The sequence below is a fragment of the Vigna angularis genome, chromosome 5 (genome assembly GCF_016808095.1).
Source record: "Vigna angularis cultivar LongXiaoDou No.4 chromosome 5, ASM1680809v1, whole genome shotgun sequence".
NCBI lineage: Eukaryota > Viridiplantae > Streptophyta > Magnoliopsida > Fabales > Fabaceae > Vigna > Vigna angularis.
Genome location: NC_068974.1, coordinates 35,436,366 through 35,462,535, shown reverse-complemented (window position 1 = coordinate 35,462,535; position 26,170 = coordinate 35,436,366). Strand labels below are relative to the sequence as shown.

The 26,170-nt window shown below is 36.2% G+C and overlaps 1 protein-coding gene, 1 long non-coding RNA gene and 2 pseudogenes across 4 annotated transcripts; 1 reads left to right on the top strand and 3 right to left on the bottom strand.

The window, feature by feature from the left end:
* Positions 1–500: 500 nt before the first annotated feature.
* LOC108323445 (protein SODIUM POTASSIUM ROOT DEFECTIVE 3) lies at positions 501–2,601 on the bottom strand. Of its 2 annotated transcripts, XM_052878571.1 has the most exons (4): positions 2,026–2,601; positions 1,866–1,941; positions 1,583–1,674; positions 501–1,345 (listed from the first exon to the last, which is right to left on the bottom strand). In XM_052878571.1, exons 1-4 carry the CDS (start codon positions 2,509–2,511, stop codon positions 1,319–1,321), a joined length of 681 nt encoding a protein of 226 aa, XP_052734531.1. In that variant the 5' UTR covers positions 2,512–2,601; the 3' UTR covers positions 501–1,318. The 2 variants fall into 2 exon arrangements, with proteins under 2 accessions (XP_052734531.1, XP_052734530.1); XM_052878570.1 differs by having other exon boundaries at positions 501–1,674; positions 2,026–2,598.
* Positions 2,602–3,535: 934 nt separating this feature from the next.
* LOC128196819 (uncharacterized) lies at positions 3,536–7,849 on the top strand. 2 transcript variants are annotated; one of them, XR_008249215.1, is made up of 4 exons: positions 3,536–3,856; positions 4,144–4,528; positions 4,647–4,727; positions 7,549–7,849. It is a non-coding gene; the product is annotated as an uncharacterized LOC128196819 (long non-coding RNA). The 2 variants fall into 2 exon arrangements; XR_008249214.1 differs by lacking the exon at positions 7,549–7,849 and adding an exon at positions 6,566–6,842.
* Positions 7,850–10,861: 3,012 nt separating this feature from the next.
* LOC108323443 (pentatricopeptide repeat-containing protein At1g73710-like) lies at positions 10,862–24,283 on the bottom strand (annotated as a pseudogene).
* On the bottom strand, positions 17,356–19,999 carry LOC128196818 (pentatricopeptide repeat-containing protein At4g39952, mitochondrial-like; annotated as a pseudogene).
* Positions 24,284–26,170: the final 1,887 nt, after the last annotated feature.

The following is a 26,170-nucleotide window of genomic DNA, read 5'->3' as shown; positions in this document are numbered from 1 at the left end:
TAATTGATTTAAAATTTACAGATTAAGAATGAGTCATCAAAAGTATTGATGAATTTCCAATTGAAGTCATAGTTAATTTTGATGAGCTCTTCATAAAATTCTGAAAAAGTAAAATTGACTTATGAGAATTTTTTATAAATACAATAAAAGAAATTCGTTAGAAATTGTGACAATTTTCAATTTATAAGATGTTATCGGATAACAACTTTCAATTGAATTCAAGTTGTTGTGACTTATGACAACTTTAGTTTAACATATATTAAAAAAAATTGTTGAGTCACACGGACTTCACTTACGAATCAGCCATCAAAACTTATGAAAATTTTATAGTGAGGACTCATTACAACTTATCTTTAATATGTAAATTTTAATTTAATTATTCTTTTTATAATTTACAGGATAAATTATCCTATTTTTTTTAATTTTTTCAAATTTAAAACAATAGTGTTCACAGATAAAGAATACTAGAAGAGTGTATGTAAAAAGAACTCTAAAGAGAGTGTTGAGAATCCAACTATATAATAATAAGTTATTGTGTTCGTCGGTTACACAGAATTTAGTAAAACAAATTGAAGCAAAGAAACAACACGAGGAGGAAAGTAAAACTAGCGATAAATAGAAATCTAGTGGCTTCTACAGGGTACCTTTTGTCTGATGAATTGGTTTGAGAAAGTAGATCAAGCAAAAGGAAGATAAAAACACCGGACCATGTCAAATTTGAGCAAGACTAGGCAACCATAAAAGTGGACTATGCTCTCATGATTAGGTTACTTGTAGGGAATATAGAATGTACAATGTTAACAAAAACAACAAAAGCAAACCGAACCCTTCAACAACGGGACCTGCATCATGTCACATTAACCAACTCTAAGTGCTTTCAGAAGCTCAAAAAGAAAACCTTAGAACCATTAGTTTTCCAAAGAGAATGCTTCCAAACAGACCAGGCTGGTCTTCAGTGCTCTCTGCTACCACTGTCTGGCATGCATTACCCTGTTACTTGTGTCCCCAACAAAGTGCATTCCAAGTGCTTGGACAAACGTATACCCATTATTGCTTTCCAAGTGCTTAGCCTCAAGGTTTCTCATATGTCCTTCTCTCTTTATACACTGAATGAGCTTGTTTAGCTTCAAAATGGTTTGCAATCACAATTATTTTCAATTTCTTTACTTTCTACCAACACATACTTACTTCATTTATATATACTAGTTAACCCCACGAGCAGGAACAAGAGATAACGTGGGTCTTAGGCGCACGGCTACATTTTAAAGCTATACACGTTACCCTTTTCTTCTTTCAAAAGTTTGCCAGACGTTGTCTCCTAAGCAGCTGTGTGTTTTGATTTAGGCTGCAGTGAGGAAGAGTGAACATTTGGTCGTGAAACACACCAGATGACCAATTAAGAATTGTCAGTTGTACCACTTCACTCACCACAACAAGTAAACAACTAAAGGAAAAATGTTCATTTACAACACACTTTCTAGTGCTTCACAAGTTATCCAAATTCTAATCATACAAACACGCACACCCCAAAGGTGTATCAGATTCAAGTCTAGAGAGATGGCCAAAGTTGTGCATTCTTCACCTTGGATACACTCGCCAGTACCCCCATTGGTGTCACGTCTCCGATTATCGTCACTTTCTTTGTCTCCATTTCTATGCTGAATGATGTCACTCCTACAAACCCATATAATATTCTCAACAAATCACTCTTTCTTTCATGCAAGATTAGTTTATATAAATGATTATAGTAGCATTACCATAAACATCAAACTTTAATGTTTACAAAGAACATAAAATTCAACTATACCGGAGTAACGATACTGCTACGTAAACTCCTAAACTAAGTATGGATTAACCAGACTCACCTTCCATTTTTGAAATATGTTTTCTAACTTTTCCTTCGCAGGCCTTGCAATGCAACGACACCCTCAAAACCACGACCTGATAAAGGTTTCAGAAAAAGTGGTAACTGGTGAGTATCATTTTGAGAAAAAAGAAACAAAGGTTGGAAAAGAAAAGAAAAACCTGGTCCTTGGAGCGAGCTGAAGAAGAGGAGCGAAGAGTAGGAGCATGGTTTCTTTTGATAACCATGGGCCTGTCTTCGACATCATGTTGAGAAGGAACCATTTGTGTGAATTTATTAGACTCTGATACCCACTCAATGAATGGCGCGTCAGCAAGGAGATATCTTCTGGATGAACGCTCAGCACTGGCATGAGTATATAGGTCATTAACATCAACAGAACTTTTTCTACGCGTGTCACTGTTACCCTTATCAGCCGAGCTCTTTCTGTGCTTCTCCGACTGAGGCTTAGGAGTTAAGGGCAATTGGGATGAACAAGGTACACAGAGTTGGCTTTTCCTTCCATCATGGTCGTAGCTTTTTGTTCTTCCACGCGCCGTAGAACGATGGTGCATGCTAGAAGTAACAGCTGTGGAAGCTGAGGGAGAACATAACAAATCAATTCCTTTCATGGTTATTTTCCTAGTAGTTAATTTCTTTGCTTGCATATAGTTATATAAGCTTATAGACAAGAGAGAATAAAATGGAAGCAATGAACTTTGGTGTAGTAGGTAGTAGCTGAAGTCAGAGCAGAGGCAAAGAGAGCAACATAAAAATCTTAACTAGGTAGGGGAAAAGGAAAATAATGCATTTGGTCCCACTAGGGTAATGATGGCTTAGACAGAAGATTAATCTAGATTATTACCATTTGCTTTTGTTAACCATCATTACAAATTATAATGAGATAATAATAAAAGTGGGTTGATCTTTGTTGCGATATGATTACTACCACTAGTTGTGGAACTAAGAAAGTTTAGAGGGTGACGAGGACGTTGTATTATTGACGCATCATTGTTCTACAGTGGGCTCCTTCTTTCGTTTTCTTTTAATTAGCCCTTTTCTCGTGCTTTTCAAACACTGGTAATGGATGAATGGCTGCAAATCAGTCACATTGGTTGGTGCATTTTCGTCCCAATTATTAATGCCTGTCATATTACTACTTCTTGTCATTTAGTACTTAATCTCATTCAAATGGTTACGTGTGCTTTTCTTCAACTTTAGTGGGAATATCGTAATCGTGATAATCACATAGCTGTGACGAATAATGCATGTTGTGGCCTTAAATCCAACTATGCTATGAATCACAACTTGAAACTGCCACCAAAGTGTTTGTGTTTATGTTTGTGTTGCGTTTGGTCTCTGAAAGAAACAAAGTTCATTTCCGTGAAGAAGCATAACATTTAATCTAAATTAAACCCTTTGTTAGGGTTTGAAATAAAAATGTTATCCGATTGAACTTTGATCACCACACAAATCTTGTGCAAGATTTTGGGGATTACTTGGGAAGAAAGGACAAATGATAGGTCAAAGGTCGGCTACTAGAAAGTTTCAAACAAATGCAAAGAAACAAGAAAAAAAAAGGTGGGTCTTTCACCCTGCACCTTCAATTTCCTACAATATCCCTAATTAATTAAGTGATTATTTATTAATTTTATGTTTATTGATTATTTCTGTGTCTAGCACTGACTGCACCTCTATTTTTCCCTTATTACAAAACATGCACTGCACCCCTTTCATTTGTATAAAGAAACTCTACACCCAACATCTCATTTGAATTGCATCTCTGATCATCTTTTCTCCTCCTTAATATTTTTTCTGTCCATTCCATTTGAAGTTTTCCTTTTCCAATTGTGAGTGTTTTACTGTAGCTTGGAGTGGTGCTTCGGAGTGGTGTGGTGGTGCGTTCCTGGTGCGGTTGGAGTGCTTCGTGGTAGTGTCTGGGATGCTTCTTCTTGCTGTTGTTGGTGGTTGCGTTGGTTGGTGGGATATTGTTGTTGCATTGCTTCGAAAAAGGTTAGGATTTTATCTGTGTTAATCTGCTTGCATGAAATACACAACATATAATTCGAAAATGAGTTTATCGGCTATTGAGATCCGATGTGTGCCAAATTAGACATGGACATCCTATGGAGCGTTTTTCAACTTTTCAATTCTGATAAATATTTAATATAGGTTTAAATTATATTCTTTATATATTTAATTATTATTATATTAATTTATAATTATTTATAAATTTATGTATGAATTTATAATGTAAATATATAATTTTTAATTAACATAAATTTAATTGTATATGTCAGAACCAGTAAAATCCACGCACGTATCGCTTAGTGGAATTCACGTGTCAAGAGGGAGGCTCGACACTCAAATGACGAACGCCAGGTGTCAAGCGAAGAGGATCAGAAATTCAGTTAGTGAAAAACAGGTGTCGACTGAAGAGGGGACGTTCGTTCTGACGCGCGGAGCAAAACTTGAATTTTCAGAAAAATCTACCCCACTCTCTGCATGCACCCCTTTCCAGATTTCTGAAAAATCTCATTCTCTCCTCCTTCTCTCTACGTCTTCTTCATCTTCTCTCTGAGAAAATACTCACTTTCTCTCCTCCGATCATTATTCCGGCACCGTAGGATCACTTCCGGCGTTCCAAGCTTTAGTTTGATCCGATTGGTTTCAAATTCTGAACGGGTAAGTTTTTCTTGACTTAACCGTTCGTTCTTATAAACATGCAAACCAAGTTCTGGTTGCATGAGCCCTTAGTTTCATTCTGAACGAGTTTGGTTTGTTGTTTTACTTTGGATCGAAGAGTCATTGAGCGTTGAGGGTAGAAAGGATCGTAGTTCAGCGAACTGAGTCCAAGTCTGGAAACGTTCGTTCACGTTCTGAGGTAAGGGAAGCTTATTTAATTTAATTTGTATGCTGTTGAAATGTTTGAACGTTCGTTTAGTTGATTGAATGATTTTGATGCATGATGACTGATGTGAATGGAATGAATGAACGTTCGTTGAGTTACTAAATTGAAGTGAAGTATGATTATTGTGATATTTGACTATATGATATATGATGGTTGCCATGTCTGATGTATGAAAAATATGAAACTTATATGATATGGATTGTACGAAGTATGAAAGTTGATTATGATATAAAGGTATAAAGTTATGAAACTATATGTTAAGAAATGAGTTTGAAAATAAACAAGTCTGGTATGACATTTCTCATATAAAAGTGTACGTTCGTTACTGAATGGTCATTGACCGTTCGGTTTTCCTGGTGAACCTAGTTGAAACGGGATTCTTTCATTTGGAGAGCATCCTAGTTGAGGACGAGCGTCCTCGGGTGGTAATACTATGCTTGAGCGTTCGGCCAAGCACAGTTGTATCTGGGTATCCTGTGATAAACTCAATATATATATATATATATATATATATATATATATATATATATATATATATATATATATATATATATATATATATATATATATATATATATATATATGTAATTGTATATTATTGTTGTTCGTAAACACCACTTCAATAGTAACTTAATATATTTACCAAACCTTTTATTATAAGTTTAGTAGTGCTCGGTCTTACACCTAGCGCTCGTACTGAGTAGTGCTCGGTCTTACACCAAGCGCTCGTGCTTGTTTCCTTATATAATCTATCTTGATCAAAAATAACGTTCGTCTAACTTCAATAGAATTTTCTTATCTACCGTGCTCGGTCATTTACTGGCATTCGGATTTCTTGATTGTAAAATCAAATAAGTTAAACATTCATAAGCGTTCGGTTTCTTCATGAGAATTCTTCTAAGTATTTTTATTGGAATATCTTGAAGTGTCTGTATCGATTGGTTTCAGCATAGAGTCGTAGCCTTTGGCGAGGTCTTTTCAGCGTTCGGTCAGAGTTATCAAGAGTCAGTTCATATAATTGATTTACTTTGTAATGAACATTCGGTTCATTCGTTCCTTGCTATATCTATTACACTCGGTTTCTCTCTCAAACTGATAGTAAACCTCTTGGTCTTATTCTGTTATGGAATTGGAGACCTATCCGTATCGTCTCTAGTGTTCGTCCTCGTTCTGAGTGAGGATTAACGTTCGGTATTTAGTGCCTTTTATAAACTTTTGGTCAAAGAGGAAATTTAAATAATGGATAATGAAAGATGAAACTAAAGTGATTGGTAATGAAAGATGGAATTGAGAATGATTATGAATGAAATAAGAAGAGAATGTGATATGAATGAAATGATGTGAAGTTGAACGAGCGTTCCAGGGAGGAACGACTCATGGATGAATGTTGGAATTTGTAAAGTATGATTGTGGGAAGCTAATGCTGGCTGTTCATCCTGATGTTTCGTGGGTACTCGTCCTCACGTAGAGGAGGGTAGGTCATGTGTGGAAACGACAGGATGTCCCATCCTTAGGGGTACTTTGGATGAATAGGACTAACCTCGGGTGGCAACTGATGAGAGTATTTCAGTTACTACATCACCCGGGTGCACGAACGCCTGTAGCTACGCAGATTTCATACAGTCCGGACAGTCAGTCTAGTGATAGGCTTTGTATGATACGTTCGTTGAAATTTATTTGGTGTTGGATTATTTGAAATGTATGTTTATGCATGAATTAAATTACATAAGCTTACCCTACGTTTCCTGTTGTGTCTGGTTTTGTACGTCCGTCCTTGTCATTGCAATGATCATCCGTGTGGATGTGAGCAGAAGGAGACGAGCGGCTGGAAGAGGCGCTGGAAGAAGAAAATTTGATAGAAGTGGAAGTGAAGAACGAGTAGTAGGAACGTTCGGCTAGTAGATGATTAGTGTTATCGTGAGGTGATCGTTCGGTCACCCCCCTCTTTTGTTTTTATCTGACCGTTCGGTATTTTTCTTTTGTAAACTGTTCGGTCAGGTTTGCTTATCTTGTACGGATTTAACTTTGTAATCCTTTTTGTAAGGTCGTTCGGCCATGAGCGTACGCTCGACTCTAGTGTAAGACTGATTCTGGATTATTATTGTGATTATTCTAATATATAGTTTATTGCTGTATTTTTGGGATGTTAGAATATAAATATATTAAAATTAATAAAAATAATTTAAAATAAAAAAAAATTGATTATGTGTCAATCGTGTGATATCCGATGCCATGATTCTCGGATATCCACGTCCGATTTATGTTTAATATTTTACATAAAAATTTTATTATATTACTTATATAATTAATTTATTAGTTTATAATTATGTTTAAAATTATAAATTATTTTTTATGAATTTAGAGTTTAATTAGATAATATATAATTGTTAAAATTAATTTTTATGAATTTGAGATTTAATATAAATATTTTAGAAAAATTAAAGTTGTGAAGATTCGTATCTGATATATAAATCCAAGAATGGTATGGTCGGATGTTAATATGATATGGAGATCTGATTCATTTTTTTGTGTTTGTATTTTTCTTTTCTTTTTCATTTGTTGCAAAAGTATTGATTTATAGATGCTCCAGCATGAAGAACTTTTCATAAGGTCTTTAGTAAATTCTGATGTTCAGTGGCTGAGTTACTTGTCTTCAACTAGTGATTCTATAATGAAATTAATGTTAAAGGTTGAGTGGTTTTTAGCTGACATACCCAATGTTTTCTTGAACTCGGTTTACCCCGCTTCAAGTGTGCTGCTGGTGCTTAGACATTTTTTTCTGTGTTGATCTCAGAATGATGGAGAGACTCTTTTCTTGCCGGTGTCTATGGAGACTGTGCCGGTAAACTGGTGGATGAGGAGTAAGAGAGTATAACTCAATAAATCACTTGTCTTCCAAAATTTCTTAATCTTCTCCGTTAGTTGGTTCTTAGTGTGTGCTTACATTGTTGTATGATGTGTGCCTAAGAAGCAATGAAAGAAAAAAATAAAGGAAGAGGAAAGCTAGAGGAAGTCGTGCTCTGTGCAAAAGAAAAAGAGAAGAAGGGGAAAGCAAAAGGAAGGAAGAAATGATATCTGAGAACCACTGACAACTGTTGTTGCTGCTGTAATAAAAAAAAATCTTTGACCAAACTTAATATTTTGATTTTTGGGTTAAATATGTTTTTAGTCCCTTAAGTATCAGATGATTTTGTTTTTAGTCCCTACTCAGAACTTTGATGGTTTTTAGTTCTTATTGTTTTGAAACTCTGACTATTAGTCCTTAAAATTGGACGGTGTTAAGTTTTAGTGGTTGTGGCAAACGGCGATGCCACGTGATCACTGATCTGCTTTGTTCACTCTCTGCCACGTTGGATGTTTAAGTGTTGAACTGAGATTAAGTCAAGAGCACTTCGTCATCTTTTATAAATGAGATTTGAAGAAGTTGGGTTCTTCTTCGTGGCTGCAGCTGGGGGCAAAGAACTTGGGTACACTGAAGGTTGGAGTTGGTGTTCTTTTCAATATCATTTTCCCAACATCTGAAGAACAACAACCTGAAAAGGAAATTAGAAGAAGAAAAGAAAGTGTCTGTTGGGTTTTGAAAGCTTTGCCACAGGTGTGTCGTTTCAGAGTCATCTTGTATTAGTACTAGATTCCCTGAATCTAGGAGCTGCAGTGTTCTGTTTGAGGACGTGGCCAAGTTCAGAAGACCAGCGACTTTTGAATGCATCTTCTACCACCAGATTTCCATCCTCCGCAATTCGAAAAACTCCACCGGAATCGGCAACAGGATCTTCTCTGTTGGCAACCCACACCACTGTTTGTTGTTTCAAGCCGTGATACCAAATCCCCAGATATTTCCCTCCACTTTTTTCGCTAGGAGAAAAAAAGCCCAGCTCAAATATGGCGTTTGATGAAACGAGGTTTCCTTGCGGTGGTCGTTCCGGTGCTCGTGAAATTTTCTCCAATTGAAAAAATTTACTTTGCCCCAATTAAGAACCCTAATTAACTTTGCCCCAATTAAGAACCCTAATTGCCCAATTAAGAACCCTAATTGTTAATTTGATTTCAATCAAGAACGTGGCAGAAAGAGAAGAGGGCAGCTGGTATTTCACGTGGCAACGCCGTTTGCCACCTCTACTAAAACTTAACACCGTTCAATTTGAAGGACTAAAACTCAGAGTTTCAAAACTATAAGGACTAAAAACCATCAAAGTTTTGAGTAGAGACTAAAACCAAAAAACGTGTGATACTTAAGGGACGAAAAACATATTTAACCCTTGATTTTTCAAATATTAAAAGCATTTTAATTACAGGGTAATATGAGAATTTTTTTAAAGTTTGGAAGTGCTGAATGAAATGCTTGTAGATGCATGGTGAAAACACCCAAAAAAGGTTTGTGGAAAATTGTGAATTCGACTCAAAATGACTTTAATTGATAAACCCAAAATTATATAAAACAAGTAATCATTCGAGCAGTGAGTGTAACTAATTTGTAAAACTGTGTTTAATCATTCAACATTAAGTCTAACTAAAATTGTATACTTTTTAAACTATTGAAATGATTTTTAAAAAAATAAAACCGATTTGTTCCGAATTTCATTAAATAAAATATAGAAATATATAATAAAGTCTTAATTTATAAAAAACAAAACGATTTATGACTTGTGATGATGTAGGATGCTTCCCAGGAATTAGAAAGGTTTGTTTTTCCCATTTACACTCCGTAGTCACTTTTGTAAAGTAAATTCGATTGAAACAAAATATTTTCTTAAAAAAAAAAATATAGAAGTCTCCACTAGAGATAAAGTCAATTTATAATATATATATATATATATATATATATATATATATATATATATATATATATATATATATATATATATATATATGAATGTAAATCTTAATTTATTATTCGGTTTTAAGATCAATCTATAATATATATAAATGGGTGTAAATTTTAATTTACTATTCGGTTTCGTGGGATTGAGTTAGGTTTAAAAACCACTTTTTATTTTTGAACATTTTTATTCCATTTGTTGTCAGATTTTGTGGAGTTGAGTTGGACTTAAAAACTATTTTCTAATATTGTGTGCGTGTAAAAGGTTTGAATAAGGTAACTTGGATTTATTAAATTTTAAAGATAAATTATTTTAATTATATTATTATGTATAAAAGATTATTTAAATACTAAATCATTAATATTAATTTAAAAATATTTAAATTATTTTTCACTTAACACTAGTGCACAGAAATTATATTTTGACAGCTATTTTGACAGCTATTTTGACAGAAATTATTATGTGCACAGATATTTTTCACTTAAATTATATTTTGATTCTCCTACTAAAGCACACTAAGACAAAATTAAAAAAAGGAACTTCATTAGATTTCGGTTTAAACAAACTCCTATACTTTCATAATATATTTGGATTGTCTAAAATATCGAAACATAAAATAATTAAAAAAATAAAGTAAAAGACGGGCTCAACCGAAGCCTAGTACATTTTAATTTTTAAAATAATTCAAATTTATAAACGTGAAAAGAAGAATAAGCTTTGCTTCTCAAAACAACTTCATGAATATACCTTAATATGTTTTGGTTATCTGAGAGAATCGAAGCTTATTAGATATAGCTTTCAATTTTATGTGTATATTTTAATAGGCTTTGGTTATTTGAAAATAAGTGAAGCACATTAGGATATAGACTTCAATTTTAGGTGTATAACTTGATAGACTTTATTTTTAGGCTTAATTGCTTACTTGGTTTCTATGTTGAGTTGCTTTTTCAATTTAGTATTCAGTTTTAAAAGTATATATATTGAATTCTAAAATTGTAAAAATTGTATGAATTAAGTCTCTTCCGTTAAATTGACATAAACAAAGTTAACTATGCGCTGACGTGGCTATAAACTTTCCAGCATTATATTCAGGTGTTATAAGCAATTGATAAACTAAAATCTATCCCTAGCATCACAAGATATCAAGTATTCTTGTTCAGATCAGATTTTAGAAATACTTTCCAGTTAAAACCCACATTCGTGAAACTATTGATCAGATAGAATCAAGCACAAAGAGCAGAACAAAAATACCAATATTGAATAAAAATAGAAATGCTATAAATAAATATCACCAGATTACATCCGAGTTCGAATCGATTACATTCAATCCCAAGATAAAAGATCAGTCACTCATGGTGGCCATTGGCATTCTGAGAGATGAAGAAGAAGATCTTATAGCTAAAGTTGAAGAACAACTCTTTCGGTAGCTCTGTGAATTTTTTCTTCGCTGCTCTCCATCCATTTCTTTCTTTCTGACTCACGAGTATATATACTGCACGAATTCTCGCTTAAGCTAAATTATTCTCGCTTAAGCGAGAAGAAACTTCTTAGAGAAGATAGGTCATTCTCGCTTAAGCTAAATTATTCTCGCTTAAGCGAGAATGACTTTTGAAGTAATGGCTTCCTAGACGAGTCTTGCTTAAGCGAGATCATTCTAGCTTAGGCGAATTGTTGCAGGATTTACTCTTCTCTCTTAATTTACCTGAAACATATACAAAATAGGGATCAAATGATTTTCTTTTAATCAACAACTCGGAAACATATGGTTACATTTCATCTTTCTTAGATTGGGAAAAATTGATACAAATGTACACCATTTAAAACAGAAGTGCCAAAATTCCATATGAAAATTTACTACTTTTTTGCACTTATCAACTCCCCCAACCTAACATCTTGCTTGTCCTCAAGCAAAGTAATAAGATCCCAACAGCTTTTCAAAACTCAAACTTTGAAATTGGTTATTTGAGAAATCAATTTCATAGTCCTCACAAGACAACTTTTGCATTCCAACTACAGATTCAAAATCAGAAGCAAATGGTGAATCCAATTATCAAATAAAAGTAGGATAAAAGTGCAACAAATTTTTCAAGACAATCAATTGTAAGAACCATTGATACTAACCAAGGAAATTCTCTCTTGAATCTTACAAGGATGTGTTTCTCTCATTTTCCACTAAAATTGAACAAATTAAAATTGTCAGTCATTTTCAATCAAACCACACACAAAATCAACATGGATGTCAAGGTCTTTTAAAGGTTGTAATGAGGTCGGGCTTCCAAGAATTATGGTTTTTCAGGATAACAAACGCACAACTTTAGAAAATAGAGCATAACTACACTTTAAACTCACTTCCATTTCTACTCTCAATTCATCCCATCTCATACCTCAAAACCCAATGCTTCTTTTTCCTTCATTATTCACTCCTTCTTTTTATTCTTTCCTTTTCTTGTTTTTGTTTTTGTTTTTTTTTAATATATACATTTCTATACAATACTAAGGAGTGAATTATAGTACAAAATACTCAGCCCCTTTCTTTTCTAAGTACAATTCCACCAACCAATTCTCATTTTAAAGTTGAATAAAATGCACATATGCTCTCTATCCCTAAAGTGTGCAAAGGGAAAGGATACTCATTAAAGTTAAGGTTAAGGTACATAATTCAAAGCAATTAGGCTCAAATGGGCTATCACAAAAGGATGATTATTCCTAGGTTGGATGTTTGGCACTGAGTTATTTAAATTCAGCAAAACTGCCTTGATCATTTCCATGCTTCAAGTGTGATGTTATCCAAATGAAAACTCAAGCAATATCAACTTGACAACAAACAGTGGAAACTCTTAAACTGTTTAACGATTCACACACTCACTGGGTTTTGTTTTTGGTTTCTTTCCTTGGTATATCACTTGTTGTTACAATTGATTATCTTAACCAATTATCCAGCACTAATATCCTAATCCCATTTAACTATGGATTCAACCAAAAACTTTCTTCCTTTTTTTTTCAGTTGTACTATCTTAAGACACTTATTGAAATTTGATTTCTCTTTAACCAATTTCCTCAATAAAGATTTTCTTATAATTCCCAAAAAAAAAAATTAGATGTGTATGTGCTATGTGCATCATATTAAGCAAAAAGTAAAGTAAGCAAAAAGTAAGTGAAACTGTACATTCTAACCCAAAACAATTAAAGCATAATATTACTAAATGTAAAAGTTCTGCAATAAAACAAAAAAAAAATCGTATTTCATTGAGTTCTGGAGGTTGGAATAGTGTTGTGTGTCAATCTCCTCTTGAAGGTCCATTCTGATTACCTCTTCCCCAACAATGATTGTCTCTTCCCCCACAACAAGGTCATTTATATCTGCAACTCTTGATGACTCCTCACCTGGTGTGAACCCACTTGCAAAAGTGTTGTCAGGTCCAGTTTGTCCACTTCCCCTTGGAAAAATTGGACTGCCCCTAGGCCACTGTAAGTATGCCAATAATTCTGGTGGAGTCATGCCTGGATATGGTCCTCGAACATTGTTATAGAGGTACTCATAAAGGTGGAGTTGTCCTTTATGGTGCATTTCATCAACTAAGTTAGGCATTTCATTGAACAGTTCATGTGCATCTTCATAAATCAAATTTTCATGAATTAATCCATGCACAAACAACCTACATTATTCGGTTATACCAACAACTCCACTTAAGCATTCACAACAATTCATGGACAACAACAACCCGCATGGGCACTACCCTAGGGTTCCACAAAACATACAGAGAAAAACCCCAAATTTGTTCTTTGAAAATGGAAGATAGTGAAGTAGAACTTACCTTCAAGGGAATTTAGCAAAGGGAGGAAGAGATTGGTGAGTTAATTGAGCGCCATTGGATCAAGAAAATCGTGCCATTGAATCACTGAATCTAATTAAGCGAGATCATTCTAGCTTGGGCGAATTGTTGCAGGATTTACTCTTGTCTCTTAATTTACCTGATACATATACAAAATAGGGATCAAATGATTTCCTTTTAATCAACAACTTGGAAACATATGATTACATTTTATCTTTCTTAGATTGGGGAAAATTGATACAAATGTACACCATTTAAAACAGAAGTGCCAAAATTGCATATGAAAATTTACTACTTTTTTGCACTTATCAGTCGCCTAATTGGGCGCCTTATTTACCTCACCAACACCCGTCCGGACATCACCTATGTCGTTCACTGTCTTAGCCAGTATGTTGCCTCACCAACTCAAGCTCACCACCAAGCTGCCTTCCGCATTCTTCGATACATCAAAAATACCTCGGGTCAAGGCATCTTTCTCAAAGCTACTAGCAACGTTATCTTTGTTGGTACAGCGAGTTGCGCAGCGGAATAAGAAGTGAAACTCTTTTTAGCGGAAAGCGTGTTACAGTCAATAGTCGATTTAAAATGGTCCGTTTTCAAAAATTGATTTTCTTAGAGAACTTTTATCGAACAGTTGATATGCAGAAAATATAAAGAGTGTAGAGAGTAGAAAAATCACACAGATGATTTTTATACTGGTTCGAATCAATAGATTCTACGTCCAGTTGTTAATCACTATAAAGAGTGATTAACTATTTCACTAAAATTGTTTCACAGTTGCAATAGAGTGAATGGAAATTAAGAACAGCAAAAACCTTCCTGGGACGAACGAACCGAAAGAACTTTTCTTCGACAAACGAACCAGAAGTAACAACTTTGTCAACTTGAAGAGAATCGCTCTGACCTTTGACACACAAAGCGCGAGCTTCTCCTATTCACAAGACTTGACAAGAGCAAGAATTATCACTTGAGAACTTCCTCAGACAAACTGTATTCTCAAATGGCATAGATATCTTTTCAAAGGGTTTGACAAACATATATATATCCCGCTGGTCTGAAACTTAGAAGACACATTACAACTATCAGTGATAATCGATTATTGTAAGTGATAATCGATTATCTGCGAGACTTGGAATAGTTAGGATATCTCTTGAATCTTCAACAGGTCGGCTCCAATTCTTCACCTCCTTCCACCGTTCGGTTTTATTCTTATTCTCTTATATACCTTCCAACACTTAACATTTTATTCTACAGTGTTAGTTGGACTCAATATCGTTCGGCCTATCTTCAACGTCGTTCGATCTTTCACTTTGTTCCGCCTGTGTTTGGCTTTCATCTGTTAGTGACTGTTCGGTTGTACATGTGTTGTGTTTATCTTGTTTTGTTCGGCTTTATACTGTTATACACCATTCAGCCTTTTTAGTTGTGTTCGGCCTTCAACTTGTGATCGGCCTTCATCTGCTATACGTCGTTCGACTTTTTAGATGTGTTCGGCCTTCATCTGCTATACGTCATTCAGCCATTTAGTTGTGTTCGGCCTTCATCTGATATACATCGTTCGGCCTTTTAGCTGTGTTCGGCCTTCAACTGTGTTCGACCATCATCTGTTATACACTGTTCGGCCTTTTAGCTGTGTTCGGCCTTCATCTAGGCTCTTGTTCCCTTTCCTCGCAGACCAACATACATGAATGCTTTTAAACTCAAATCAAGGGTCTTCATATACTTCACTTTGTAATATCATCAAAATCATTATCTTCAAGACATCAATGCTCCTCATTGGTAACAATCTCCCCCTTTTTGATGATGATCAAAAATTCTTTGTTTAAAAGCATCTTTGTGTTACTGCATGGAATACAAACTTACAAACATAGAAACAAGTTAGTAGTAATTGCACTAGAGGTATGTCTCTTCTCCCCCTTTTTTATCATAAGCAAAAAGTAAATAATAAAGTCTCCCCCTCAACAAAAGAAATATGCAATTCAAATATTATAAAATTGTTGAGTACCAGATGCACTTCAAATATTATAAGGGAAAAAGGGTAACTGATCTAGAGCAGAGATAAATAACAAGATATCAAACAAACTTATATATCTTCCCCTCAAATAGGTACTAGTTATCACAAGATTATGATATAAGATGTCAATAAAAAAAAAAATTCTCCCCCTAAATGTCATATTCAAGCAATTAAAAATAGTTTCTAAAACAAGTAGGCACTTAAATTAAATTTAACATGCATAAAAGGACAAGTGCAGAAAGGAGAATGCACAAATAAAATAAGCATGGGGCAGCAGATGACAGAGAATACATGCAACAAAATGGTTAGGAGGGGCACACATCAGCGGAAGAGAAGTGGGTATTTGGAGGATTTCGTTTGAGGAATGACACGGGCCTAGTTGAATCCTATTTCTTCTAGCTCCATGCAATCATCACTGTTCGCCCAGACCTTTACCGTTCGGTCTTTCATATGTTTCACTTCTATTGCATTGTTTTGTTGATTGTAAAAGAACGGACATATATGTTTATATATACAGACTCGGTTGAGAAAGAGAATCTTAGCATGAATAGATCATGAATGGACCTTCCTTTAGAATTAACACAGAGAAAAGCTAACAATAAGACTAAAACAGATTCTATGCACTTGGTTTAAACCATTGAGCATTGCATAAGCATTTCACGACTCATATTGTGTTAAACCTTTCAACAACATGTATCATTTAAACTAAATAGAAACTTATTCATCTGAGTTTTTATTTGAACAAAAAGTGAATTAAACCATATGCAACCAATTTATAAACTAGAATGAATGCAACAGTAGCTTAAATGGATATATGATCACAGCTACTCCAGGTTTAACATGAAAGCATTACAGCGAGCATAATTAGTTCAGAACTAACTTTGACAGCACAATTTATAACTTCCCAAACAACAACTATGATTCATGCACTCTCTTATCCCAATCTTCTCAACCTCATGAATTCAGCTCTATATATCAAAACAACATATACAAGAACTAAAACAACAATATGCTGTAATCAGATTTAGTTCACTAAAATTGTTTATCTTGGTCCAATGGATTTCATCCCCCAACTTAATCAACTACTGTTAGGAATAAAAGAGGAGGGAATTAACCTAATATCGAACGGTAAGGCATGGGGAAATGAGACCCAACGGGGCATGAGAGGATTGGGTTAGCAGAAAGGATAGGGCACAGGAAGGCGACACTATGAATAGTCTTCCTGTAACTCTATTTAAGAGGTTACTTTCTTTCGAGTATATATTAGGCATTCTTGCTAGTGGAGGAAGGGAGGCTTCCTTGGGATACTTACTTGTAATTCTGTTTTCCATACTTTATAGAATTAATAAAATACATATACATACATTTATCTTATGTTGATTGAGTGTTGAGGAGAGAAGAGAGTATAGATTAGGTTCTTTGTATAAAGTAACCTAACAACTACACTCAAGCTTCTCTTGAGAAACTTAAAGCATACAAATGAAAGGATTGGAATGAAAATTCCCCTTAGCAGTTCAGGGCTGGAGAATCTTTCAGACCACCACCACCTAAGATGCTACTAAGCACACAAACCTTTCTTTCAAGTTTCAGAAACCAGAGTGAAACAGCTTCTCAAACAAGATTTTCTAGGCTAAGCAATCAGACATTAGAGACAAAATAGGACAGCCACAAATTGACAAACAAGAAGTTGCTCAGATGTTTAAGGAAAAGTCAGATTTGGGTGCATCAGTTTTCATATTTGAGCTTGCACTAGTCTTTCAGCTTTTTAGAATGATTTAAAAGTTTCTTTTGAATTGTTTATTTTAGATATCACACATGTACCAAGCTTTTGCTGCAAGTTTGAACAAATGTAGATGCACCATACAGACCTCAGAAATAAGCAATTAAACCAGCAACCTGTTATCAACAAAAGATCTAAAAATGGTGGTTTAGAGAGTGAAAACACACAAGGCTGTGAAAACTCAAGATTCTTTTTCATGAACATGTTTAAATCAGTGAAATGAACTTCTGATCACAACTGATTGATGCTAAAAACAGTGTTTCTAAGATTCACTTATCTAGATCCAATTATGTGTCAATTTAAACAACTCCACCAACCAATTTTAGATACAATGAGTCAAATAACTTCTGGACACCTAATTGGTCTCAAAAACAGTTTAGAAAACTTGAATAAGACACTATAAAATGATTGCAAGCTCGTGAATGACTTATAAAATGAGCAAACTTGAGAAGATTAAGCATGTTGGCCCTTGGTAAACATCCAATGGTTTTCTTTAACATTTTCTTAATTTTCGAGGGAAGAGAAGTTTTAGCTTAGAGTAGACTCCAAGCAAATTTCTTTCCCGTTGAACACCTCTCTTTCATTGCCCTTCTCACATTTTCTGCTTCTTCCCACCTCTCAATGGAGCTATACAAATTGGCCAACAACATATAGTAGCCGTTATTTTCTGGTTCAGAGTTAATAGCATAAGTTGCAATACCTATTCCCATCTCTACTTGATTGTAAGTTTTACAATGACCTAACAAAGCTCCCCAAACATCGTTGTCTGGAGAAATAGGCATAGATAAGACCATAGCTTTTGCTTCATGCAGATTACCTGACCTTCCCAAAAGATCCACCATACAAGTGTAGTGCTTTAAATTGGGACTCAAAGAATAACTCAGCATTCTCGCGAACACGTACTTCCCTTCTTCAACAAGTCATGCATGGGCACATGCTAAGAGAAGACAAAGGAAGGTAATTTCATTGGACATAACGTTTGATTCTTCCATACGTCAGAATATCTCCAAAGTAGATTCTGCATATCCATTCATTCCATAACCTGAAATCATTGCATTCCAGCAAATTTCATCCTTCTCCATCATAGAGTCAAATACCATTCTTGACTTTTGCAGTTGACCACATTTAGCATACATATCAACCAGCGTTGTGCCAAGGGGTAAATTGAGTCTAAAACTACTTTCTTGTATGTAGCGGTGAACTCTTTCCCCTTTCTCTAGAGATGCTAGGTGAGAACATGCTAAAAGTACTACCGCAAGTGTGGCTGTATTGGGCTACGACCCTTCTCTAATCATTTTATCAAATAAATCTACAGCCTCTTCATGCTGCTTGATGTGAACATGAGATGAAATCAAAGTGTTCCACAACACAACATCTCTCTGAGACCTATTAAATATTCTCGATGCATAGGTCTTCCTACCACGTTTTCCATACATCTCTATGAGCGAGTTGGTGACCGCGATGTCAACATCCAGAAAACCCTTTATCACGTTGCAATGAATCGACCTTCCCAAATTAACTGCTCCCAACTGAGCACACGAGGCAATAGCTGAAACTATCCCAATTGAATCAGAACGAATACCTACACATTGCATCTCCCTAAAGAGCTCAACACACTTCATGCTCTCCCCCATTCTATCAATACCCAAAAACCATAAAGTTTCAGCACTCTGCGTTCTCGCGACACATTGGGAAAATCCTCTCTGCCAAACTCAACATTCCAAATTTACAGTACGTAAACAACAACAAATCATTAACTTCCTCAACATCGACATACTATATCCTTGTAATCACTCCATGAAATGCTTTCCCTTGAGACACATCCGTGGAATTACCAAACCCCGAAAGCATGCAACAAATAGCAATCTCATCTGGACGTTTTTCATTTTCCTACATTTCTCTATACAACTTCACGCACTCCCCCCATCATCCCAAACCTCGCACAAACCCCGATGATGAACGTCCAAGACAAAAGATCTTTGTGAGTCGCCTCAAAAAATGCTCGATACGCTTCTCGAGGGACCCCACATTTGGAAGATTCTAGAAAGAAAGCAACCTCGTGTTTGATAACCACCCCATGCAAGCAAGCACCTTTTGTCGCAGCCCCCAGATTTCCACACGCCAGAAACCCACCCTCCCACGTTCTAACGTTGGGCTTTTGAGTATCCTCACCAACCTCATGCATGTCACCTAAACACTTCAAACCTTTCTCCGGCTCCCCATTCTGGACATGGCCGATGATAAGTGCAGTCCAAGCAGCCACATCCTGGACAGGAATTTCATCAAACACCTTGCATGCAAGCTCCATCTCACCAAAGCGCGAGTAAAATGACAAGAAGGATGTGGAGGAAGAATGAAAGAGGCCAGTTTTGAAGGCGAAGGCATGGATCGAGGCGTCGTGGGGAGGAGCGAAACGTGCGCAGAGGCGGAGACAACGATGGTGGAGAGTGAAGTGGTTGGGAGAGAGGTTAGAGGTGGGCAAGACGCCATTTTTAGCCATGTCTTGCCAGCAGATGCGAAGATGGTCCCACTATTGAGCCCTTCCGAGGGCTCTTAGAACAACGTTGTAGTGAATGGCGTTGTGGGTGTACCACGTTTGGGACCTGAACCAGTCGAAGGCCCTGGCCGCGCGCTGCGACGAGGAAGACAATTCGCTGAGGATGACGGTAATTTCTTTGGGGGTAAGGGAGGGGCCGTCCGGGAGGGAGTCAAGTGTGACGGCTACATCCGCGGCGGCGTTGAGGGATCACGAACTCACAATCAATCAATTCATAATTCATTCAACCTTGCCATGATGATAGTTATATTAGAATTATTAATTCCCTCAATTCAACTGTGACAAAAGCAATAGTGGTAATCCATACCTGAAAATATACTCTGCTAGATATAGTAAATAAGAAACCACATTTATTTCAATAAACATTTAATGGAAAATACTTTTTACACACAAGAATTTCTTCTACGAATTGAGGACATTGAAACTAACCTGAATTGAATGGCATTTGTATACGTCTTCATACAGTTTCTTGTCAGCCTCAAGAACTTGAAGAAGTTGTATCAGAATTCATCATAATCAGTTTCACTTCAAACTATATATTCATCTTCACTTCCAACTTCATATTCATCTTCGCTTCCAACATCATATTGACCTTCACTTCCAACTTCAGAATGTTCTTCTGAGTTTAACGCGAATCTCATTTCTTGGCGAACTAACTCGGCAAGATCCTTTCTATTGCAAATTTTATAAGCTTCTATAAAAGCCTTGTACAAAGACTCACTTAACTCAATCTCTCCATATTCTAATTGGCTATATACCCGTTTCACACCTTCAACCATGCCAGCTTTTCCATAGCACCCAACCAAATATATATACGTTGCAAGGTCAGGTCCCACACGCTTATCTCGCATTTTCATATATATATTCAAGACCTTGTTGATATCTCCAACTGAACCATATGCATAGATTGCCACATTATAGGTAGAGGAGTCAAGTTCAACCTCAGATTCAATGAATGTTCGAGCATATTCAAGTGCCAAAGTATGCATACCAACTAAAGAGTACAAAGCAGTGAAGGTTGCTTGTCGAGCATATGGTTTACCCTCCCGGTAAGATGACTCTAATTGTGCCACTGCTTCATTAGGAATACCTCCCTTCTTTAATATAGTGAACAATACTTTAAAAGTTCCATCATTTGGGAAAAGCTTCATAGATATCATTTCATGTATTAATTTACCACATTCATTAAATTGCCCATTGGTGGCATAACACACAAGTACCTTATTATATGAAACGCAATCTTTCAGTAAACCCGACAGTTTCATCTCTTCTGCAATCTCGATGGCTTTGTCCATCATGCCCACAGCCTTATAAAGATACATGATTGTTGCATAGGAACCTGCATCCACCCGACCCATTTCTCTCAAATTTTCAAATGCCAACTTGGCTTCAGAAACCAAGCCAAGATCCGCAAAGAGGCTGATCATACTATTACATGCAACTAAATCCAGACCCCTTCCATGTTCTTCATCCACTCATAGATGGCTTTTGCTCCTTCCAAATTTCCAACCTTACAATAAGCCTTCATAAGGATGATAACACACCTAAATTAGCTGAAAACCCAGATTCTTCCATCACGTAGAAGTATTTAAGTGCCTCTTCAAGACTACCATGTTCTACATATCCATTTAATAAAGAGCCATACACAACCTCATTTGGTCTTACTCCAACTCTTACCATTTCCACGTACACACGCTTGGCATCAGAAAGCTGACCAAGCCGAGCATAATAACCAATAACAGCATAAAAAGTTTGACAAGGTGGCTTAAACCCCAATTCCTACATTTCATCCATAAGTTCTATTGCTTGGTCCACTAAATCACCACCAGACAACATTTGAATAAGGGAATTGTACGTTCTTTCATTAAGCCCAGTCCCCTTAAAGAAAGACACAGCCTTGTCATAAAGTCTAGTTTTTCCATACGCTTTGATCATGACATTGCACTCTAAAACATCCTTTTTTACGTACTGTCAAGTCCCTTCCTCCATAAAACAAATTCTCTGTTTCCTCACAGAGTCCTCTCTCAGCAAAAACATCCATAACCGCCGCCCAAATTTTCAAGGACATCTCCCTATTTATATGAAACTTCTTCAGCAGCTGATACACTTTATGAATATACCCCTCACAAACATACATATCCACAATTTCCGGAAGTGAATGCTCATCAACACCCACAGAATCCCTCTCCATTTCATCAATCAAATCTTCCACATCCTAGACCATATTCTTTTTGCATAACATACCAAGAAGAGCTCGATAAGTCACAACATCAGGACACAAACCAGCCTCCCATACTCTCCTATAATAAGAAACCACAGCATCGATATCCCCAGCCTCAACATACAAAGCCAAAAAAATATTATAAGTCTTGGTATCGGGCGCCACCCCTTTCTCCTCCATCATCCTAAGAAAAGCCTTCGCCTCCACCAAATCACCACGACTCCCACAAATAAAAATCATGGTATTAAAAGTCCACACATCCATGGTTACACCCTCCTTCAGCATTTCTTCAAAAATCTCAGTTGATCGCTTAACTGCCCCGTCTTCCCTTACAAATCTATCAACACATTATAGGTGGTAGAGAGATGCGGCTTTTGTGGCACATTGTGCAAATTTGAATGTGCCACAAAAGAAGCAGACACTCTTCCACCAATCTTAAACAACTCAGTAGAGAGAAACTGCTTAAAGCTAATTAACATTGATGCAGACCCATTAGTACTTCTACCACTAGCATTACCACGAAAAGAACTCTCTAAATCCAAATCAAGATCATCCAACTCAACACTCACATCACACCACCCCTTGTAAAACCTATGAGTCATATCAAACTCCCCCACGTCCTTCAACACCTTAACAGCAGTGCACATAGTAACCTCATCAAGGAAAAAGCCTCTCACCCTCATGTGCCTAATCCACAAAAGCACTTCTTGGATAAGACCCGCTTTCCCATACACATCAACGAGCATGTTGTAGGTGTTATTGGTGGGCAAGACGCCATTTTTAGCTATGTCTTGCCAGCAGATGCGAAGTTGGTCCCATTACTGAACCCTTCTGAGAGCTCTTAGAACAACGTTATAGTGAATGTCGTTGTGGGTGTACCACGTTTGGGACCTGAACCAGTCGAAGGCCCTGGTCGTGCGCTGCGCTGAGGAAGACAGTTCGTTGAGGATGACGGTAATTTCTTTGGGGGAAAGGGAGGGGGCGTCCGGGAGGGAGTTAAGTGCGAGGGCCACATCCGCGGCGACGTTGAGGGATCGGAGGAGGGAGGGAAAAGTGTCGTCGTATGGTTTTTTCTTTTTCATTTTTTTGTTTTAGGGGAGGGGAAGGGTGTTGGAGTGGAGGGTGCAGAGAGGTGGAGAAACACGTGGCAGTGGGTGGAGAGGGGAGAAAGGTGGGAAGAGGAGTTTGCAGAAAATGGTAGTGATGGATGAGGAGCAAGAGGACGAGAAGGAAGAAGAAGAGGTTTAAGGGAGAATGAAACTATGAACATGGTTGTGGTTGTCGGAAAGAGAAATGAGGTTTAGGGAACGGTACCAACAAAAAAATCTCAACAATTTGTTTTCATTAAATGGTTTTCAGTTCAAGTTTCCCTCCTTATATCCCCCTTGACACTTTTATTTATTTGGTTTAATGTCTTCGGAGGTCCCTATTTCTGTGGATTCGTATCAATTGGGTCCTCCTATTCTGAAAGTTCTCAATTGGGTCCCTATTTTGGTAAAACTGAGTCAATAATGCCCCTGTCGTTAATTGTTGTAGACGGTGTTAACCAACTAGAACATACCACCTCACGCCTCCTGCCACGTCATATATGCCTTCTCCACAGAAACCTTAATTTCCAAACTCTAGCTACTATGCGTCGCCGCCGCCATCCTCGCCCACAGCCGTCCCCTCAAGCTTCATCGTGAACCTCCATGGCTGTCGCAAGTCCCCTGTCACTCCCCTCCTTCGTCGATCGCAAGCAACTTGCAGAAGATCAAACCACAAAACCCAGAATCGCGCATCTACTTCTCGCGTGAGAATCTACTCCATCATCTTCTCCATGGCAGCCACGCGAATCACATATCAACTCCATTATCACCACCACGAAATCGCCACTGGACCTGCATACCAGAAATCGCCACCAAGCGCCACTGTGAAAGTGCCAATCACGAGTTTTTCCATTCGCCAGACCTGCAAAATCAGAAACCCAGCAGAAACCCAAATTGAAAACCTAATCGCACAACCATAGTTGAAACCTAATCGCAGAAACCGAATTGAAAACCTAACAGCAGAAACCTAATCGTAGAAACCCAAATTGAAAACCTAATAGCAGAAACCTAATCGCAAAAACCCAAATTGAAAACCTAACAGCAGAAACCCAAATTTTTCAGCAATCTGTTGAGCATTCATACGTCCATTATAATCATCAGCCTTACCTTCATGCAAAAGTATGATATGGCGCAACTGAGCAATATTCAAAGTGCCAGCAGGAACCTGTCTTTCCTCATAGCGCCCAGAATCTGGTTTTGTGTTTCGCAATTTGGGCATTGGCCTGTTGTACTTCTCAACCACGAAGGCCTGTAACAATATATTCTAGATGTAAGGTGAGTTTGTCTCGGTGAATATGCACTAAAAAACGTCAAAAGTAAAGCTCTGACATTGAAACTGTATTTGTAACATTCTTTTTGAGATATAATTCTTTTGAATGTCTCGTAAGAAGATATTAAAAAAGGTTATTACTTCTCTAAAATAAGTTCATCTAAACACATATTCCAAAAGTTAACCACATTTGTCAAGTTCAAGAGTTCAAAAGAATGATGATGATAATGATGGTGTTCTGAACGATGATGTTGCAAAGTTGAAGAGAAGAGTTGGGAAGAGTTATGGTGACGAAGACAATGAAGAAGACATAGAAAAAGGTGTCAGCGTACCCTTTTTTATGTCGTCTAGTCAGCAAACCAGATTGTGTCACGTCATTAGTCAGCATGCCACCTCGCAAGAATGTTAACGTCGTCCACAGCAATTAACGACAAGGGCTTTATTGACTCAATTTTACCAAAACAGGGACTTAATTGAGCACTTTCAGAATACGAGGACCCAATGGATACAAATCCGCAAAAATAGGGACCTCCAAAGACATTAAACCTATTTATTTTACTACTTTGTATTTCACACTTTTTTCTTTCCTAGGAAAACATTCTTTATCAAGTCAATTATCTATAAATAATGAGTAAACAATTTATTCCCTAAAATTTTAATAAGTCTTCACATTTATTTAGAAATTAATAAATTATTTTAAAATATTTCATTATCAATCTATTAGCCATTGAAATTATAATGTATATTTATTGATTCTTGAAATAATTACTATGTTAAAAATGGTACCTAAGCAATTAGTTATAAGTATGATAAACGATTTTGAATGGGTAGGTAAGGAATTCAATTCATTTACAAATATGTAATTAATAGGCAAAATAGGTTTATTTTTACCTTATATTTCAATTTTTTTTATAAAAGTTATTTTAAGTATTATTATAAATTTTAAGTTTAATGTTTTAGTAGATTCCTATTTTCATCTAAAATCTTAAATAGATTCTTCTTTTTCGGTGTCTCAATATCCTTATTTATGTAAAATATTGTTTAAGAGGCCTTGACATGGCATGTTAACAACATACTTTTAATTGACATGACAGTAAAAATCCGATGGTCAACCACTCGACCTGATGGTCGACCACTCGATCTAATGGTCGATCGTCTTAGTAGATGGTCAACCTGATGGTCTGGACGCTAGGGTTTGCAAAAGAAGTGTGTGAGTAGGTGTGTAACTTTATTAGGTAAGAGGAAAAAATTATAATTTTTTACCTAAATTAAAAACATTTTTAACCAAGGTTAGTTTTGGTATTTTCTTGAAAAGTTGGAGGTGCAAACACCCGAAAATACCACCATCGAAGTCCAACATGAGAAGTTATGTAATTGTCACCGCCGAAGAAGCCATCTTAAATACATAATAGTAATCTACTCTAAATAAATATTCTTAATGAGTATGGTTGATTATACATCCTACAACGACAAAGGCATGTAATAATATAGATCATGTGCAAAGCTAAAGATGAAAAAACAACTTCATAATATATAAAGATGAATGATCTATTTCACTCATCATCAAGAAGTTTCGAACAAAATAAAAAATTTTCAATAAAACATTAAGACTTCATATTTCTTTTATAATTTTAACAATTTTTCTCTTTTAAAATAATATGCATATAATTAACGAAATATTTACTAACTCTTTAACAACTATTTTTCGCACTTTCCAATACTACTACGAGCTGTTATTTTAACTTATTTCAAATTATCTGTTATTCCATCTTAATTTACCATTATTTCTTAATATCATCAATAAGTGAAGAAAAGGACAAAATAACAATACGA